Source organism: Gadus macrocephalus, chromosome 7, assembly GCF_031168955.1.
Source record: "Gadus macrocephalus chromosome 7, ASM3116895v1".
Classification (NCBI taxonomy): domain Eukaryota; kingdom Metazoa; phylum Chordata; class Actinopteri; order Gadiformes; family Gadidae; genus Gadus; species Gadus macrocephalus.
This window is the reverse complement of record NC_082388.1, coordinates 21,930,923-21,951,240: the sequence shown is the minus strand read 5'-3', so window position 1 is coordinate 21,951,240 and position 20,318 is coordinate 21,930,923. Positions and strand designations below refer to the sequence as shown.

Below are 20,318 nucleotides of genomic sequence, written 5' to 3'. Positions count from 1 at the left end.
GTCGCACAACCGTGAGTAAAGTACCATGCTCTGAGCTCTCACTGGAGCCTGCGTGTTCACACCTCCGTACAGAGCCTTTAAAGAGCCAATCAATTAGGCCTACTTGAATTCACAACAACGTTCACATAATAAACTACGCGATAAAACATTATTTGTTCATTTACTTGTTTTTTATCTGTGTTGTTGAGAAACGTTTGACTGAGACACTCGCGCAATCGCGCGCGCGAGTGCACACACAAATGGCATTCATTAGGGCTTTAATCAATCTCTCTCTCTCTCTCTCTCTCTCTCTCTCTCTCTCTCTCTCTCTCTCTCTCTCTCTCTCTCTCTCTCTCTCTCAAGGATACACACACACCCCATGTAATGTCAAATTGTGGTAACTTGACGGTTACCACAAATCACTGTACTGTTGGCTTCTCTCATTGTCATGTAACCCAGCTGGTATTTTGGGGAGATGAGTCGGTTTGAGGCACAGAGCCACCTCACTGATCCAAAGAACAGGAACGGTGCTTTCCTGATCCGCATGAGCCCGAAGGACGGCGTGGGATACGTGCTCTGTGGTGAGACCACTGGCCAATTTTTCACAAGGAGCTAAATTCTGCCACAGGTGGATTTTCCAGTGCAGAATGTAGGCCTACTGTATAATACAGTGCTGCATATACTGCATATATAGAGACAGGAACTAAGCTGTAGAACTGTATCCTCTAAATCGCTGTGGAAACACAATCAATCAAAACAATTTGATAAATCAACAACAACAGCGCTATTAAAGTTAATCTTTAATAGACCTTTGTGTAAAATACAGAAGAGCAGTTGTTTGTGGATAATCAGCTGGCAGGCATCCCAGTGCTCGACATTAGCCTGTCTCCAGGACTGCTGTCTGGTTATGGGATACACAAATGCTGACATTTAATTCTGATTTATGTGCTGTCAAGGGCAGAGCAAATATTTTTTAAGGTTAATCGGGTTTGGTAGACTGATCTAAACCATATATGAATTTAAAATATGCGTCAAAACATATGTTTTATCATATCAATGTGTGAGTGTGTGGTTGGACTTTGCCGTGATGCTGAAGCCTGGCAAATCCAAAGCAGCCGCCTGACTTCAGATTGTGGGGGGCCTATGCATAATGTGTGTGTGTGTACTTGTGTGTGTGTGTGTGTGTGTGTGTGTGTGTGTGTGTGTGTGTTCCAGTGAGGCAGGGGAGCAAAGTGAAGCACTGTTTGATCGGCCAGAGTGACGGGGGGTTCGCCCTCGAGACGGCCCAGTCGTTCAGCTCCCTCGCGGACCTCGTGCTCCACTACCAAACACACCAGATCCTCACCCGCGAACCACTGGGACAGCCCTGCAAGAGGGTACAAGGCTGTGTGTGTGTGTGTGTGTGTGTGTGTGTGTGTGTGTGTGTGTGTGTACGTTTATGCGGCTTTGTGTGTATGTGTGTGTGGAAGGGTGTAAAAGTGTGTGTGTGTGTGTGTGTGTGTGTGGAAGGGTGTAAAGGTGTGTGTGTGTGTGTGTGTGTGTGTGTGAGTGTGTGTGTGTGTGTGTGTGTGTGTGTGGTGGTGGTGTGTGTGTGTGTGTGTGTGGAAGGATGTGTGTGTGTGTGTGTGCGTGTGTGTATGTGTGCGTGTAAGTGTGTAAAGGTGTATGTGAATCTGCAGCTGTCTCTGCGTGTCTTCCTCTTTTTGATAGAAAGAAAAGGAACTACGGACAATTATACACATTGTTTAAACCGTAATAATAATTTTAACTAGGTGTGGTCTAGACGCAGAGACACCTGTGTGTGTGTGTGTGTGTGTGTGTGTGTGTGTGTGTGCGTGAGCCCTGTTGTGCAGCGGGCTGAGGGGCTGTAGAAGGTGTTGTGATCACGGCGTCCCCTGCCCCCCAGAGAGAGCCCCATACTGCAGACCTCTCCAAGGCCACGGTGGATGAGTGGGAGCTCCCCAAGGACGAGTTCACCCTGGAGGAGCAGCTTGGCAGCGGCTTCTTTGCCGAAGTGTACCGCGGCCGCTGGAAGAACCGCATAAACGTGGCCATTAAGATCATCAAGAGCGGTAAGCCTTCTGGTGCCGCAGTAATGTTTTAAAAACATTTTCTAGAAACATTCTAGATTCACAGTTCAAAAGCAAAACAACATTTAATCACAATAATGTTCTACAACTCATAAAAGTAACACTCTAGATAAGGTTATAGTGCATTGGTAGCTTTCTAAAACCACAATAGCGTTCAAGATCCACCATAGACCAAGGTGACACAGACGTATATATGTGCTGGAACACAGCCCCAACCAAGTTCAGACCCTAAAAATATATTAAATTAACAAATGGATAACATTTAAAGAAAGGGCAGCCAGGTAGGTCTTTGGCAGCCCTTCACATTCTTGAGGCTCCTGCTTCACATCAGTGCCGATTCTTTATTGACAGTAATTATTACCCACTCGTTAGGGGCAACAACTCTTGGCAAGCATCACAGATTTACCTGAAGATCAAAGTTTTTCCACTTATCCTCCACAAACACAATCCAAATACAGTGGATTTTACCAGAATATTAGAATTTAAAGCTTTATTTGACTTGACTTGACTATGACTTGAACAAAGCGACTTCAAATTAAATATAATTATGCTATGGTGTACTGAAGTTTTGGCGTGTGATCCCAGACGCGTGTAAATACACGTAGGTCGTGGAGCTCTCCAGCTGCTGGCTGATGCATTAAAGAGACCCCCGCAGACATTCATCACTCTATATCCCTCTTCATCACTCTTTGCTAAAACCAAGCGGAACCCGCATCTAGGATGAAAAGTACCGTGTTTGGCACACATCAAACCCTTGCAATGTTAGTAATGCCATGCATGGTAATGCCATGCCCTGGGGGAGAAACCGACTGCTGGGCATACTTAGTGTGAGCGGTAATAATACAGTGTCATCAGTGGCGTCTTTAGTTTATGCTTTAGGGTGTAAAGATCTAGGTAAAACGCACTCCATCAATAATTAAATCTAACAGGATCGAGTCTTGCTATGATGGATACTAAAAGATTTATTTGCATAACGCTGTATCAGAACTTCCTTGGTTCCAGTTAGAAAACCAGTGAGACCACTTGTCCAGGCCACAACCACAACCTACTGCCTCTGCCGCTATATATGTCCACTCACTGGTTTGTGCTCACAGGAAGAGAATGTAGATCAATATAACAGTTCTAATAATAAAATCGGAATAAACGTAATCTGAATAAATACGAAGAATAATTAAAGAAATACAATAGCGAATCATTATCAAGAGCTTAAACAATGTATGACTGGGAGTCACCGATCATTGTAGTGTAGTGTAATGTACTGATTGATTGCACTGAAACCCAGCATTATTCCCGGAAGAGAGAGGCATGCCAGCCCTGTTCTAAATACCTGAGTACAGCACAGAGGCATTCCTTTAACTATAGCAGCTTGTTCACCATCAGCTGGCAAAGAGCAACACGGGTTGAATCACATTCCAAAGACATTATCATTTGGAAAGGTATTGTGGCGACCCTGAGTCTGGCTCGCTTCCTTGTTTGACGCGCTACCAAAAAAGACTTGCTGATAACCAAAAGAAAATGTTGAAGGAACTTGAACTGAACAAGTATCGATTTCTTAGAATGTCCACAAAGTATAATCAAAGTAAGTACAGCGATCAAACGTTGAAATCAAAAGAATATTGGATCAAAATACTGTTGCGGTCAATAAAAAATACGGACACCCAGTCACCCTCTCTTCCTTCATAAAGGCCAACCCTTATGCGTGTGAATAGGTGCTTAATGGTGATTGAGTGTCATTGCCCATATCCATGGGACCCAGCTCTTAATCACACCGCAATTACACAATAACAAATAACATTACAAACCTTAATAAATGGCAATATCACAAATATTGCATTAAATTATTCCTGGCTCCTACAGTTATATTATATATTAACATACAAATCTAGCCCAAATTCTAAGAAATCATACATCTATGACTATGTTCATGTACGTATCTATGACTATGTTCATGTATGTATCAAAGACTGTTCATGTATGTATCTATAACTATGCACGTGTACGTATCTATGACTATATTCATGTATGTATCTATGACTATGCACGTGTACGTATCTATGACTATGTAGATGAACGTATCTATGAAGATGTACATGTATGTATGTAGGACTACGTAAATGTACGTATCTATGACTATGCACGTGTACATTTCTATGACTATGTCCATGTGCGTATCTATGACTGCACGTGTGCATACGTGTGACTATCTACCTGTGTGTATCCGTGGGCGTGTCTTGCGTCTCCTCAGACTCTGAGCTGAACCATAAGGAGTTCCAGAGGGAGGTGCAGATTCTCAAAGCCCTGCGTCACCCTCACCTCATCTCCCTGATGGCCGTGTGCTCCGCCTCCCCTCCCTATTACATCATCACCGAGCTCATGCAGAAGGGCAACCTGCTCAGCTTCCTCCGAGGTAGGTGTGTGTGTGTGTGTGTGTGTGTGTGTGTGTGTGCGTGTGCGTGAGTGTGTGTGCGTGCGTGTGTGTGTGTGTGTCCGGGCTGAAAATCAGCTTTTTTGCACCTCTGTAATGCATGTGGTATTACGTAACTTTTTCAAATGGTTGGAAATAACACACAACAATGTGTGTATGTGTGTGTGTCTGTGTGTGTGTGTGTGTGTGTGTGTGTGTGTGTGTGTGTGTGTGTGTGTCTGTGCTAGTGTGTGAGTATGTAATGTGCGTGTTGGTTCACCTGTTCTAGAAACGCATGACAATCACCCATCCTTCCAGAAACGGTGATTAGTTTGTTTGCCATTGTGTAGATTGATTATATTTCTGCTTGTTTTTTTGGCCCCAGGTAGAGAGGGGGGGGCACTGGAGGCGGAGCCTCTGATTGACATGGCTGCCCAGGTGGCTGATGGGATGGCATATCTGGAGGAGAAGAACAGCATCCACAGAGATCTGGCGGCTCGCAACGTCCTGGTGGGCGAAAACTACATCTGTAAGGTGGCAGACTTTGGACTGGCTCGGATCATCAAGGTATAGCATGTAGTGATCTGATCATCTAGTATTAGTTTCACCTTTGGCCTTTACCATCGTCTATTTCTATCTGTGTATGCATGTGTGTATGTAACTATATATGTGTATGTGTATGTGTGTGTGTGTGTGTGTGTGTGTGTGTGTGTGTGTGTGTGTGTGTGTGTGTGCGTGCGCGTGTGCGTGTCTTTGTGCGTGCGTGTGTTTGTGTGAATATCTCTTGAACTTATTCAGTATAGTCTGTTTTAAAATGTATGTAAAGTGCCTTTATCGGTCTTGAAAATTACTTAAAACAAAATGTTACGTTATTTATATTATTATCATTGGGTGAGCAACAGTCTGCAGCTACTGAGACACTTGTGTTTCTTGAGTTGCTTGCGTTGCATGCTGTCAGTGGCTGTGGCTCTGCTTTGAAACGGAGGTACTTGGTTGACGCAAGTCTTGGTTTCACCACTCTGTTTAGTTTATTGTTCCAATCTCTGTTTTCCCACCTGCCATCCACCCATTCATCCATCATCCAAACCATCCATTATTCATTCGTCATCCAACCAACCACCCATTCTTGCATTCATCCACCATCCATCATCCATCCACTGATCCAACCTCCTGGTCCCTCTCTGTTGTTCAGGAGCCCTTCTACATCACACTGGACCGGAAGATTCCGTACAAATGGACCGCCCCGGAGGCCATCAGCCACGGGAAGTTCTCCAACAAGTCCGACGTGTGGTCCTTCGGCGTGCTGCTGTATGAGATCATGAGCCGCGGAGGCACTCCCTATCCAGGTGGGTGAATGAATGAAAACCATGGGCTCGGATTCGGATTCGGATTCAGCAATAGTGGCCAGTCATGGGAGTGTCTGAATACCAAGGATTGTTTTTCAGAGGACTTGTTTCACGGATGCAAAGACGCTCATTCTCTAATCTCCGTTATCTCTGTTCTTCCTGTTAAGTAATTGGTTTTGAGCTAATATAACGTGTAGCCTGCTATACTGAGCCCTGAACTAAGTCTTGGGTTCTCTACTGAAAATTCACTCTTTTTTTTGCCTGCTGCACGATCATATTCTCACATTTCCTTTTTCGATGTTGCCGTGTTTATTCTCGTTCCTCACAGCCCTCAGCAATCAGGAAGTGTATCAGCAGGTTACCACCGGTTACCGTATGCCAGCTCCTCCCAGCTGCCCTAAAGCCATATACAGCATCATGACGGAGTGCTGGCAGGCAGACCCACGCTCCAGGCCCGACTTCAAGGAGCTCTGCGTGCGGCTGGGCTGCGGCACTTATTTATTTGAGTGAGGCTCTGCCTGCAGTTCTTGTGTGCTGTCCCAAGGAACAGTCGAGACCTGAATAGAAAACATGGTTGCTGTTCATCTGAATGATTATCTTGGTTTCATGAATAATATAAATTAAAATGAAATCAATGCTTTAGGATTGATGAAGGGAATGCAACATGTACACGTTATGTTTCAGCCTTTTCGAAGTTTGGCTGTGTATGTGTATATTGTTCTTAGGTGGTAAAAATGGCCACATGATATCATGAATCAAAACGAGTTATGCAACCTTATTAGTGTACATTAGTGTACATACAGTGTAACAAATTACTTTTGTTTATTAAATCTGTTTTTTAAATATGATATCCATAATGGGCATCAAGGAATTGTTCATGTTAAACACCACAGAACAGCCACTCTCACTCCGTGAGGTATTCAGTGTTGCTTCAAAAGCCAGACTCGTATACATGCAAGCTGCCTCAAGGGTTCCATGAAGAGAAACCATGCGTGGCCAGGATCTTATATTCACACTTAGTCCTCTTGAGAACCTCTCGTTGAATCTGAAGTTGCTGAAGAAAAAACTTTGCTGGATAGGCCTTTGATTGGGCTAGTGAAATTAGCAGGCTAAAGTAAGGTTCTTGATTTTGACATAAAAGGAGAATCGTATTATTTGTGTTACTCAACCTATGGTACATTATGTATTAGGCCTATATTCAATGACAGGCCACACAATGAATGACCATTTGTGATTATGATATGTTTTTTTATTAAAAATAAATATTTATATTTAAAAAAATACTCGAAATATTGTAGCGCTATATTGAATAGATTTTATGTTTTGCGTCCGTCAGTGAGATGTCATGTCTTCTGTATGAACACAAGGGCGCAGCAGAGAGCACGTTCTCTAATAATTTGCAGCACTGCCGATTAAGGCGCTGGCATGCAACCTTGTTTAGTTTAGTTACACACCAAGTTCTTGGTATACTTATAAATGTATTAAAAAATATTGCCCAAGCATACGTTTTAAGTAGGTGTGTAAGTATAGGCTTACATAATATTGATAATCACGATACGTTATATTTATATAGCACTTTTTTAAATACTCAAAGACAGATAGACAACGAACAGGGTTGGAGATGGGTGAGTTAGGTGGGTGGGGGTGTGACACTGGAGGAGATGGGGGAGGTAGTAGGCTGGGGTGTGACTGGAGGATGTAAGGAAGGGAGATGGGTGAGGTATGCCTGGTCCAATGTGTCTGTCTCTGATGTGGCAACATTATTTGTATGTTGTTGTAAAAGGAGCTATGCAGGCTTAAAGCACTGATGAAGAGATATTCAGGATCTCAACCTGGACCAGCGTGATCCTAGCCTACATTCTCTTGAAATTTCGCCCAAGATATTGATAGGCTTTCTAATCCTAAATCAAAAACGATGGGATTTCCAAATCGACTCTGATCTGTTTGAAAGTAAAAGTTGTGAACTGCCGGGCCAGGGCGAATGGGTTAACACATCAGCCAATAATAGCATGTAGGCCTAAAGAGTCCAGTGATGCAAACCAATCTACAAGTGGCGTTGTCGTTTGCATCTCCTTTAAATTGTTTTTCAGAGAACCTGCATGTACACAGTTTTGTCCTACATGGGAATTCATGTTTGGTTGATATTTCCTGCGAATAAAAACATTTACAGATGCTTTGATGTTATGCTAGGTTGCAGTTTATCCTCTAATGTTCGTGCGTGTACCAATTGGTGTTTATGAGCGTTGTGGAGGGGGGGGGGTAACTTATCGGCGGGCCTCTTATCGGCGGGGTGTAACTGTAGAAAGAGCACAGCTTGCCCTGGACATAATCTGCTTGCATAACACACGCTGCCCGAAATGGTAGCAGAGGCGGAGAGGGTGAAACATGGTCGTAACCTAACACCCTCTCACCTCATCCCCTTCCACCGCGGCTCCCTCGCCCTCGCACACACTCACACACACACCCCGTCCTGTTGAGCTATGGGCAGGCTAAGCAGTGGGTCACTGTGGTGGGAAAAGCCAAGTGATTAAACAATGGTACACAGCGGTGGGGGAACAGCACACAGAGAGACGACAAAGAAAAGAAGGAAACAGTGAACCGGCGGAGTAAAGGCAGCGATTTAAAACGTACGTGAAGACGGGAGAAGAAGGACATACTCAGACAGTTAGGACAAGGGAGGGGGGTTCACACGATTGTTGGAAGGGGACAGATCAATTGGAGTCACTGCTTGGCTAAGACTGGACCAAGAGGCCGTCGTCAGGTGTCCACACTGACCCGGAGTTACAGAGGGCCACTAGCTGACGTCGCTAGTGAGGGGTGTGCGTGTGTGTGTGCGTGTATGTGGTTGTGTGTGTCTGCACCAGGCAGGCCGCAGCATGGCTCTGCCCGTGGACCTGAGCTCCCTGCGGGGCTTCCAGGGGGCAGAGAGGGAGGCAGCCCTGGGTACGCTGGAGAAGCAACTGCTGTGTCCCATCTGCCTGGAGATCTTCACCAAGCCCGTGGTCATCCTGCCCTGCCAACACAACCTCTGCCGGAGGTGTGCTAACGAGCTGTACCAGGTCAGCCCCGAGTGCCGTGCATGTGTATGGCGTGCACGTATGCGTGTGTGTGTGTGTGTGTGTGTGTGGTCGGTTCTGGAGAACAGAACATGTATAGTTTAGGCGTTTGTGTGTTGAACTCAGAGCCATCGGCGCCCTAGGCGGCTCGAAATCATGCGCTGTGTAGTGTTGTTGAGTTGTGCGCATGTGTTTTCAGGTGAGTGTGAACAAGTGTGTGCACACACACTTGTTTAGTTCGCAACTGCTGACAAACTCATCGCCCCCCCCCCCCCCCCTCTCTCTTGCTGATCCGTTAGGCCCGGCAGCAGCTGAGGCCTATTAAAGCCTGCTATTTCAGGAATATCTCTCTCTATCTATATTGCTAACTATGTATCTAATTATATGTATGTATTTACCTATATATCTATCAGTCTACTCTGTCTATCTACCTCTATCTATTGATCTATCGATTAAATTATCTATCTATCTATCTATCTATCTATCTATCTATCTATCTATCTATCTATCTATCTATCTATCTATCTATCTATCTATCTATCTATCTATTCTACCTATCTATCCGTCTGTCCGTCTGTCCGTCTGTCATTGGGAAACAGCGGTGGCTCCTGGTTGAGTTCCCTGCTGACGTCTAACTCACTGTGTTGGCCCGAGAGATGTGTGTTTGATGGGTGAACTCCCAGAGAGGTGCAGCTGTTTCTAACCATATTCCCAAAGTCACACTGGGTGCAGGACATTCATCTAAGCCACAGGCTATTCCTGTGTACAATGAATTTTTTTCTGTTTATCTGTATGTGTGTTTGTTTTTGTGTGTGTGGGTGTGTTTGCGTGTTTGTGTTTGTGTGTGTGTTTATGTGTGTTGGTGTGTGTGTGTGTATATGTCCATTATCAATAATAATTTGCACGAGTTATGTGTTTGATATCGGTGTGTTCGTTTGTGTGTGTGTGTGTGTGTGTGTGTGTGTGTGTGCGTGTGTGGCTCTATGTGGTACATATTAAGCCATCCCTGTACCAGGCTCGGACCACCATGTCGGTCAACAGCGGTCGCTTCCGCTGTCCCACCTGCAGACAGGAAGTGGTGCTGGACCGCCACGGCGTGTACGGCCTGCAGCGCAACCTGCTGGTGGAGAACATTATCGACGTCTACAAACAAGAGCTCACCACCACCACGACCACCACCAGGTTGGAGGAGATTCATGCTGTTAAAAGTGACATATCATACCACCAGGTGTGCGTGTGATTAGCCGTTGCAAGCCGTTTGGAAAATCTGCCTCTTCTGACATCACAAGTGGGCGTGTCCGCCTAGATTGTCACGGCTAATCACACTCACACTTGGTGGTATAATATGTCCCTTTTAACGTACGCTGTTGATGGGATGGGAGAGGGACATTTTTATAGTGTCTTCCTACTAGCTAGACCTAGAAGAGCCTCTTCACTTCAACCCCATACTTAAAGGTGCAATGTGTGAAATTACAACCAGCTTGTACCTTAAAATACCCTGGACATATCTGTACTCGATAGCGATTTCAATGATGCTAGCCATAAAATCACATTCTATAGCTGACATATTCATAACCTGTTGGTTTGTTGAAAAAAAAATTACTATTGAAAAACCCTCCCACTCAACCTACCCAGCCAGCCGAGCTGCGCTAGTCACAGACACACTAACTAGCTGTGACAGTTGTACAGCCAGTTAGTACGGACAGAAAATTGTGATTGAACTCTTGGAACTGTGAAGCTCTCCTGCCTACCAACCGGGAGCTGTAATGTATCAAATGACCATCAACAAGTACACAGATGAATGAGACAGCTCGGTTGGATGAGGTGACACACAGTCAGATGACACTGTGAAGAGGAGCAGGCCCTTGCCGTTATGACTAGTAATGGTTCTTGATGTCATTCATAATAAGGTCTGTCAAAGTGTCAAATGAATGACGTCCGCCGTCCCTACAATGGAACCGACTCTGTTTGGGAATCAGTGGAGAGAATAAGTCAGCAACGTTGCTTATGAGTTTATTAACAAAACACAAATTAACACGAAACATTAAATGGAAAACATATGATGGAATACACAAAGCAACAATAAAAACTCCTCTCTCCCTTCCCAACCAAGCCCCGCCCCTGCAGCCAGGCCCGTGGGGGGGGGGACATGTGCAGACCATGAGGGCGAGAAGCTGAACATCTACTGCCTTACCTGCCAGAAACCCACCTGCTCTCTCTGCAAGGTGTTTGGATCTCACCGGCTCTGCAATGTGGCTCCGCTGACTGACATCCACCTGCAGAAGAAGGTCAGAACATACATAGGACTTAAGACAACTTCTGACGATACCTTACTAATGTGATGGGTGGCATTTCTAAAAAATAAATTATTGTCTTTCATTTTACATGAATTAACAAAAAGTTTCCAGGCTAGATATTGGTAACTGTAGCTATACACAAGGTAAAGGGTGTGTGTGTCTGTGTGTTTAAAGGGTGAGTTGGAGCAGGAGCTGTCCTCTCTGATGGCCAAAAACGACCAGGTCCAGGCCTTTATCAATGAACTGGAGCTCACCTGGAGGAACGTAGAGGTGGATATGGGTGTGTGTGTGTGTGTGTGTGTGTGTGTGTGTGTGTGTGTGTGTGTGTGTGTGTGTGTGTGTGTGTGTGTGTGTGTGTGTGTGTGTGTGTGTGTGTGTGTGTGTGTGTGTGTGTGTGTGTGTGTGTGTGTGTTTATTTGCCGGATGCACATCACAAGCAGTAGCAGTCATTGCTGGCAATTCAATTCTTGAGTGTGTGCTTTTGTATGTGTTTGTTTATGTCTGCTATGTAGTCTGGGTTTACTAAGTATACTGGTTACTAAGTACAATTAATTCTAGTAATTACATCTACTGTTTGAGCTCTCCATTGACTCTGTGTCTTGTTTCTCCAGGACAACAGTAAGAGCCATAAGCAGAGTGTGTCTGATCAGTTTAACGCCCTTCTCTCTATCCTGGAGGAAAGACGAAAGGTAGGCCTTTCGCTGACTGCTAAAAGACGTCAGTATATATTCATTAAGCAACGCCCAAGTTAAAGAAGTAGTGATGGTCACTTGTAGCAATAATAGTAGTTATTCATTCTTTATTTGTTTACAAAGAGAGATCCAGTTTTATAATAGCTTTGACCAAATATGTTCAGCAGTAGTAGCAAGATCAGCATCAGACGTATAATTTCCTAACACTTCTTGATCTCTGTGAAGGTAATGACCCAGCGAATCAGCTCCGAGGCGGAGGAGAAAACAGGCCACGCCCGGTCGCTTATTCAACGCTACGGAGACAGCATTGAAGCAAACAGCCAACTCTTGGAGACCGCCTCAAAGACCATGGAAGAGCCAGATCTAGCTGCTTTTGTCCAGGTGTGTGTGTGTGTGTTCATGCGTATACGTGCAGAAGCTATACTTTTGTGTTTGGGTTTCCAAAACCAATCCAAAGCCTTCTGTTTCTCATTTTTAGACCTCAGGAGAATTGATCACAAAGTAAGTCTCCACTGCATCTAAACACGTCAATAGAAATTATTTTCACATTAATTTAATGTAATGGAAGCTTGTAGTTCAATATATTCCCCCTCTCTCTACTTCTTCTCTTCCTTTTTCCTACATTACTTTCTGGCTTTCCCCACTCCCCTTCTCTACCTTTCCATCTCCCCTCTTGTCCCTTCTTGAATAATTCATTCATTTAACATCTTTCTTTATCCCTTGTCATCCTTCCCGATTCATCACCAAATCCATAAAATATCTCTATAATACTAAATCCACAAAAAAACTCTAATATAAAACCCCGTTATAAAATATTCTTTGATGCCACTTCCACCCCCCCCCCCACCCCGTCCATCAGAGTGAGGGCTGCGACCAGTTCCAGCTCCTCAAAGAAGTTTGAACCAGATGGCAAAAACATAAATCATTACAGGTTTGACTTCAGCAGACAGGAAAAAGCACTACGCAGTGTCGACTTCATCAGAGGTATGTATGACGTCACCAGATTGTGGCCAGTGATTGATCATTAAACCTCATGTCATTGATACCCGATGTAGCATTTGGTTGTGAATCAGTGTTGTGATTCTCTGTTCTATTAAGTTGAAAAGGAAATTCCTACACTGCTACAACCAGAGCAAGAACATCTCCCTGTAGACCTAAAACCAGAAGAAACCTTCCCTGAAAAGCCACAACCAGCAAAAGCAAACTATCTTGAAGAGCGAAAAGAATCGAAGCTCGAAGCTTCAGCTGAAATCTTGCAACCCAAAAACCAACGGCAGTTCACCCAGATACCCAAACAAGAGTCGGTCGTGCAAAACATTGATTGTGTTTACAATCAAGTGTTGGAGCCAATTCTGGCATTTATCCCACCACTAACACCAACTCAGCCCGTTTTAGCCACAACTGACCCTGTTTCCCTGGTACTGGGTGCTGTGGTGGCTTCCTATGAACCTACACAGCTGTTACCAGAACAGCAAATGGACAACCGAGCTCGAAAGGATCAGACGGTGCTGAGAGAGAGGGGGAAGGAAAGAGCAGAAAAGTCAAGAGAGGAGGAGACACAAGAGGAGAGTAAACAGGTGACAGGCTTCAAAGCTCCAGACTCCATCAAGGAAATCCAGTGTGAAGACCAGGATGGAATAAACACACAGCAGGTACAGTCCTATCAATCTGTTTTGTCATTTTTATTTAGGATATTCCTTTATATCCCTTTCTTATCCAGTAGGAGTTCGGACAGGTTTAACTGAAAACATAGGTCTGTAGCCATCTTGTTTTTAGTGTTGAAGTTTATTCTTGAACTGTACTTTTTAAAATATTTGTGGACCAGGTTTTGCTGACATGGGCACAATGCCCACCTTCATGAATAGAATTGATGAAAAGTAATGAATGTACTTCCTCTAATCAGTCACGTATATGCAGCCTCCGTTTTCCCCATGGCCCTTTACAGTTTGTGTTAGCTAATGTCCTTCCCTTAAATCAGTGTGAGGTCAGAGAACATCAGATAGATGGAGAAAAGGGAGGAGAAGAAGAAGTAGAAAGCGGAGCAGAGGAGACACAGGATGTCAAACAAAGGGGAGAAGATGCTGTAGAGGAGGACATTGATCGGGGAGACGGTGGTGAAGAGGCAGCCATGTTGTACCCTGAGTGGTACCCAGCCAGGGGTCGGTGCAGAGTTTCTCCGGGTCCGACTGAATCTAAGGACGTTGCCCACCGACCCAACTGCCCCCTTCAAACATGTCCTCAAGCTCTGTCTCAGCAAATGCATCCGGAGCCTGGTACCGGCATCAAACCCAACCCCCAGGAGAGCGTCAGGAGTGAGACCGCAGGGATGTCTAGGACCATGCAGGTGCTGGAGGATAAGTGGGTGGAGGAGGAGGAGGAGGAGGAGGAGGAGGAGGAGGAGGAGAAGCTTAGTGATGGGCTTGTAAGAAGGGATCTACAGCCCGGTCTCCTATTGGGTTCTCAAGAAGTCAGATCCTTTCTGGTCCTGGGGAGAGAGGGCTCTGATTTTGGAACTTGGCAAGAGGCAGAGGAGGGTCACCTCTGTGGTGAAGAAGCCATTAGAGAACAGATAGAAACAGAGGTGTTTATTGCTTCAGAAGTTGAGAATATGAATGACATACTGGCCGAATTGGTTGCAATACCGGATGAATGTGGTGGTGAACAGCTCAAGGAACCTGCAGAACCTGCAGAGGATAACTGTACACCAACGGATCGTTTAGAGCTAGGGCATTTTACTTCGGCAGGTGGGGAAACTGGAGAGGTTGCATCAAAGCCAGAGATTAACCCGGTACCCCAAGAGCTTGGGCTTGAGGTTTCTGCTCTGGAAGCTCCAGAGAATGAACAGGGTTATGTAGAGACTGTTCAGTCTGGGAATACTGACTGCAAGATGGACAACATAATGGAGGAGAGTGGAGAAAACATGGTCTTTATTCAGGTCAGTTTTGTCCGGTTGGACCTTTATCTTCATCATCAATGTACGTCACGTCTTCCTCCCACTGCCCCCTGCCCTGGCTCCGGTGTTCTTCATCCACCTGCTGAAATGCCACCTCGTTCCCTTCCTCTTTATTTTTTATGAAACGCTCTGGCCGACCCCACTTCACCACTCTCCACTGTGTGAAGTGTTTTCCACAGTTTTAGAAAAGCAATGAGTTTGAGTGGTCATTCCATAACATAATTCATCAAATTAAAGACACCCGACATCAGATTTTCTATCTTTCTGTTTCTATATGCATCTATCTTCTCCCCTCCCTCATTCATCCATTTGCTGTCTATCGTAATTCCCTAACCACTTACTCATTTCTCCATCTTGTCAATTGCCCATCTCCTTTTCAATTCCAATCCCCGTCCCTTACCCGCGCTTCATTTCCTCTGAAAATCCCCCTACTGTCTTGTTCCATCTATCAAACCCTCACATTCTCCTTCTTTCTGCAGGCTGTCATCATACTCTTTTATCTGTTGGCCTTCCTGCTCATCCTGCAAAGAGTATGCTGCTTCATGTTTACATAACCCCACGCCAGGAGACTCATCCACCGACGGTGTCGCCCAGCCAAGGTACACTGGCATGCAAATGTGGACACATGGCCGATGACTGGATGCATGTATTCTAAACAGAGATGTGACTTTGGAGCTAAAAATAGGCACCTCCCTTAGGTCACTAATGATCCAGGCTTAAAGTGTGATGAGGACATAATGCTAGGTTCACATACTTCTTTCCAATTGGAATTCATGTTTTGGCCGTTCGTCCCACTAAATAGACCCTATTTTGTCAATTTTGTCTAGTAAATAGACTCTATTAACAAAATAGACCCTATTTAGTAGGGCATGAAGTCCAACTGGTGCTAATCTCAACTCCTTTGAAAATATATTTTCTTATTAATGTTTTTAATAATTTAACTTTTTTTTTTCTAACAATAATTTAACCTCATCCGAACAGCTTGGTGGCTGATCGTTTTAAAGAAAACAGTGTCTAAAGGTGGTCGAAAGACCAATCTTGCAACATATAACCCATGGATGTATGTAAGATATAACTCTATCAAGTAATTAACCTCCCAGATGTCCCCTATCCCCATAGTGAGCCTTCATAATAACCCATTGCAGATGTAAACAAAAGGGTTGGACCAAAAGGTCAAACCCCAGCATCACGCCTGGTTTGTGGTACCAGCTGATAGCACTAGCTCACCATCAAATGATTTTGATGGTGAGGTTTCTGCTCTTGAAAAGTCTCTCTGTGATTTATTGTCTCTCTAAAGTGCTGTCTCTCTATATATTTTACTCTCTCTCTCTCTCTCTCTCTCTCTCTCTCTCTCTCTCTCTCTCTCTCTCTCTCTCTCTCTCTCTCTCTCTCTCTCTCTCTCTCTCTCTCTCTCTCTCTCTCTCTCTCTCTCTCTCTCTCTCTCTCTCTCTCTCTCTCTCTCTCTCTCTCTCTCTCCTGTGCTGTGCTGTGCTGTGCTGTGCTGTCCCTCTCCTCTCCAGGCGAGGACTGAGGCTGGGACTCCTGCTCAGGCTGTTCCTCCCATCTCCTACTCTTCCTCTTCCATGCCGAATGAGCCTCCTCACATACTTGCTCTCACCTTCCCCTGACTGAAGCCAGCCACTCTGCAAGAGGATGTAGGGCTATGACTGGAGCTGATCTGTGTTCAATAGGGCTGTGCATGGGCAAGGGTACAGTCCGATGATATGATGATGATGTATCACAACACTGCATATGGGGTATCATTTAATTTCCAACAAATGTAATACCATTATGCTACTTTAAGCTTTGCTGCCATGAATTCGGAAGTCACTTTAATCTAAACAATTGTTTAAAGAAGTAGTCAGTAATTTCACATTAAAAAAACCATAACCATAAGATGGATAGGGGAATTTATGGATATTTTGAAAATATTTCCGGTTAGCTTCCGAAATTAAAGCTTCCGCTGTTAATTAATTGAGTTTTTTGGGAAACTTAGAACAATTCATTAAACAAATCATGAAGCTGTGTTCACTTCTAGTCTGAAATACAATCAGATTGGAATTTCTTTTGAAGACACATAATATATAACTGGCCAGCATATGGATTTTTATCTCAAATGTGATTGCGATTGTCTGTTTGATTTCAAACAAGTGACCACTGACTTGACTGTGATGTTGGCATATACTGTTTAGCATGTTGATATTGTATCCAACTAAGATACATGAATCACCAAAGTAAATAAAATCAAATAGAATCACCCATAGAAATCTCACTATTTCTGCACCTGTCCGGAGCAAATATTTTCATAGTCGTCATTGCCAACGTCACACCTTCACGGCGGAAATAGGAAATCTAAAATCTGGTTCCATCATTATAAAACGTATCTTAATTTTTGCAACTTTGTGTACAGAATAGAAAATGCGCGTTCAAGTTCACGCAATTCAAATGTACACCGATGCAAAATAAAGCGTTCAAACGTTAAATAAAAAAAACTTTGAAATTACATGATACCCTTCAAGTCATTTCCACGACCATTTCTAATATTTCCCACAAACCTAATACGTTTGTACATTTACTCTGAAAGTATCAAACCGGAAACGGTTGTCATATTTTGGGCAGCATCACGCCCTTATCTCATAGCTGAGCTGGCTGTTTTTAGTGCACTTGCTCTTCCAACCTCTTGACGTCTTTGCCTTGGTACCGGTGACTTAAAGCGAATATTTACAGATAAGTAGTGGAGAGCCCACTCCTACTCACCATTCAATTAAAAGCTAACGTCAAAGTTTAAAACTTTGCCTCTTCGACGCCATGGATCCCACCAGCCAAGGTAAAGAAATAAATAGCCTTTAAGCTAATAATAGCTAGCCAATCCACAATGCTAGCTCTGCTTGCTACTTCAACTCACACAAACGTATCAAATTGGTTTAAATAAAATAGGTTAGGGATCTACAGAGCTTTGTAAATGTCATAATTAGGATTTAGGTCGTGCGTTTTTGAAGCTATACGAGTATATTCGTGTTAAAGACTTCTACAAACAAACTTGATTTGTCGTGACATATCAAGTTCGTCATTTACTTTACGCAAACTTGGTTTTAATTTGTGCTGAGGATCCATCGCGCGTAACAAGGGCCTGGCGTCACAAAAAGCTCTGCTAGTCAATGTCAGGACAAGAGTATCGTGTTTTTGTCATCATTCATTCCCTGTTTATAGGGCAGGAGTGCAGGGTTACAGAATCATGTGTTAAATCCTCTCATTGCCTGGGAAAGTCGCAATGCTGGAAGTGACTTGGTTGGTGTGCTTTTGTTTGTTTCCTGTTGAGAAGGTTCAGTAAACGAATGGTTGACTTGACTTAAAGAGTATGGTAGCATATATGCAACTGACATGTCCTGATAATTGGTTGGTTTTGTTGCTGTTGAAAAGAGGATCATTGATGCTGTCATGTTAAAAATTAGGCATTTGTATGCAACCATGATATCAATAGATACATAGAAGCAACCAAAGTAACAATACTGGTTGCTATTTGTGACACACATTTCCTTTCCATCAGCAGAACGTATATATATATATATATATATATATATATATATATATATATATATATATATATATATATATATATATATATATATATATATATATATATATATATATATATATATATATAGGCCATGTACAGGTAACATTATATAAGGTATTTTCTGTCTGGATAAATTCATATATTTAGAAAATTTATTTTGAAGTTGCATAATGTGGGCTTGGATCCAGGATCCTGCAAACTGCATCCTGAAATGACAGTATGGTCCCTCTGTCTATATGTTATATCTTTAGCCTAACCTGGATCCCGAGGTAAAGGCAACTAGGGTTAAAAAGGCAGAAACCTGAAGTGTAGATTGCCCTTGTATCATTATCATTCAACCCGAGACATTATTAGAGATACCATGTCACTACTATGTCGATGAGCAAATGTCTTGATGCCATCTGTGTATACCTAGGAGGTGGGGTTGCCAGCCAACAACTCCTTAACGGATATAATCTGTTGACCACACCTCCAACTTGAGACTGCCTTCTTGAGTTTATGCAAAATAAATTATGGAATATCAACCAATTAATTAATGATTGTCATTACTTGATTTTACATGCCTAACACTTGTTTGATGTACATGTCCTATGTAGTTGCATCTTCACTTTTGTAGAAGTCCTTTCTCTGCATCTCTTCTACAAAGACTGTTCAATTAGTCTTTATTCTCATCAGGCGAGAAATCCGATATTAAGATAGATAAGAAAGAAACATAAGAAAGCAGTAATGGTGGCCTAAGAGGATCTCTCCTTTTACCAAGTCAACTATTTTCTTCAGTTAACTGAGACCATGTTTGCACAGGAGCTCTGTCGAATTCCAGCATGGATTCAGTGCTGGACTGCTGCACTTATAGATTTGTTTTTGACATGACATGGGCTCTTTAGATTTTTCCTAATCTAGTCAAAACACATAATGCTGTGTTCCAACTGATGGGTTTCCGATCTATTCAATCTATGCAGAAGGTTGTGTCAACTCAACAGCCTGCAACACTTCAACCTCCAAAATATTTCTCTCTAGCTAATGCAGTGTTCTCGGGTAACTCTATACTGGTGTCATTAACTGTAGGACCTAGAGTTCTGCAACCAACATCATTTACATATTCAATAATAAGGAAATGACACGTGGGTACCACACGCATGTCGGGTGAGGCCATCCCCAGACTGCACTCTGAGAGGGGCTGACTCACATCGGCATTGTTTTAGCAGTGGGACACATCCGGGAACAATAGAAAGAAAACGGGCTGCATCATTAATTCTGGGGTTAGGCTTAGGGTGAAAGCTCTATCAAATCACAAAAATCGTTTTGAAATGGGAATTGAAACCATGCTCTTCCGTTTCCTTAAAAGGTATTGGCATTCAATAGCCAACGGAAATAATGAATGGCCTAAGTAGCCCATTAACAAAAATGGCCAGTTCTGTAAAATCTCTTCCGCCCTCAAGAGTGTTTCATGTGTTAATTGTCTTGGCGAACATGTAAGATTGGTGGGTGTAATATGAGTGAGGTACTCTGTTCACCACTCACTAATGGATACTTTCTCTTACCTTCTCCGGCCCTCAACACTTTGTCTCTGCTTGTATGTTTGTGGTTATGCCTTTTTATCACCACAGGCTAAGTATACTCTTATTCTGCCGGCTGTTTCTAAGTTCAATTTCTCCAATTTCTCTCACTTTGTTTTCTTACCTCCACTCCTTATCTCACGCCCCCTCTTCGATCCAACCTTTTCACCTCATCATCAGATATCAACCTGAACTCCCCCAACAAGGGCCTTGTGGTGGATCAGCCGGAGAGCATGTCTGAACTGCCTGTAGAGGGGGCTGTGGGGAACTCTGCCAACCCTCTGCCCCCTGGGCTGACGGAGGAGGAGGCGGTGGATCTGCAGATTGAGCTCATCAAGGTAGGCTGTCTGAGTCACCGAGCTCTTCCG

The 20,318-nt window shown here is 43.6% G+C and overlaps 3 protein-coding genes across 17 annotated transcripts in view; all 3 read left to right on the top strand.

The window, feature by feature from the left end:
* The window catches only part of tpd52l2b (tpd52 like 2b), a 234,190-nt gene that overhangs the window by 202,398 nt on the left and 11,474 nt on the right, over positions 1-20,318 (top strand). For 2 of the 14 annotated variants that reach the window (XM_060055975.1, XM_060055973.1), the window contains exons 1-2: positions 17,453-17,644; positions 20,131-20,288. In XM_060055975.1, the coding sequence (XP_059911958.1) occupies positions 17,626-17,644; positions 20,131-20,288 (177 nt within the window). In that variant the 5' untranslated portion in view covers positions 17,453-17,625. Of the gene's footprint in view, positions 1-17,452; positions 17,645-20,130; positions 20,289-20,318 lie in introns of those variants that run through there. The other 12 variants (XM_060055977.1, XM_060055976.1, XM_060055982.1 and 9 more) reach the window with 8 other exon arrangements.
* On the top strand, positions 7-7,441 carry LOC132460971 (protein-tyrosine kinase 6-like). Its single transcript, XM_060055966.1, has 8 exons — positions 7-11; positions 439-560; positions 1,195-1,355; positions 1,886-2,051; positions 4,315-4,480; positions 4,863-5,040; positions 5,666-5,819; positions 6,148-7,441. Exons 2-8 carry the CDS (start codon positions 455-457, stop codon positions 6,327-6,329), a joined length of 1,113 nt encoding a protein of 370 aa, XP_059911949.1. The 5' UTR covers positions 7-11; positions 439-454; the 3' UTR covers positions 6,330-7,441.
* Positions 8,234-17,084, top strand: LOC132460965 (tripartite motif-containing protein 54-like). Of its 2 annotated transcripts, none has more exons than XM_060055959.1 (11): positions 8,234-8,878; positions 9,876-10,057; positions 10,989-11,163; positions 11,347-11,442; positions 11,784-11,861; positions 12,090-12,245; positions 12,343-12,365; positions 12,724-12,848; positions 12,996-13,516; positions 15,297-15,416; positions 16,338-17,084. In XM_060055959.1, the coding sequence occupies exons 1-10, from the start codon at positions 8,696-8,698 to the stop codon at positions 15,369-15,371; spliced, it is 1,614 nt and encodes a 537-aa protein (XP_059911942.1). In that variant the 5' UTR covers positions 8,234-8,695; the 3' UTR covers positions 15,372-15,416; positions 16,338-17,084. The 2 variants fall into 2 exon arrangements, with proteins under 2 accessions (XP_059911942.1, XP_059911941.1); XM_060055958.1 differs by having other exon boundaries at positions 8,236-8,878; positions 12,963-13,516.

Bases quoted from the DNA above. Each gene is read 5' to 3' on its own strand.
- LOC132460971 (XM_060055966.1), top strand. From the start codon at position 455: ATGAGTCGGTTTGAGGCACAGAGCCACCTCACTGATCCAAAGAACAGG. The intron at 561-1,194 runs GTGAGACCACTG...TGTGTGTTCCAG, and splicing joins CGTGGGATACGTGCTCTGTG to TGAGGCAGGGGAGCAAAGTG. The intron at 5,041-5,665 runs GTATAGCATGTA...TCTGTTGTTCAG, and splicing joins GACTGGCTCGGATCATCAAG to GAGCCCTTCTACATCACACT.
- LOC132460965 (XM_060055958.1), top strand. From the start codon at position 8,696: ATGGCTCTGCCCGTGGACCTGAGCTCCCTGCGGGGCTTCCAGGGGGCA. The intron at 11,164-11,346 runs GTCAGAACATAC...GTGTGTTTAAAG, and splicing joins ACATCCACCTGCAGAAGAAG to GGTGAGTTGGAGCAGGAGCT. The intron at 11,443-11,783 runs GTGGATATGGGT...TTGTTTCTCCAG, and splicing joins TCACCTGGAGGAACGTAGAG to GACAACAGTAAGAGCCATAA.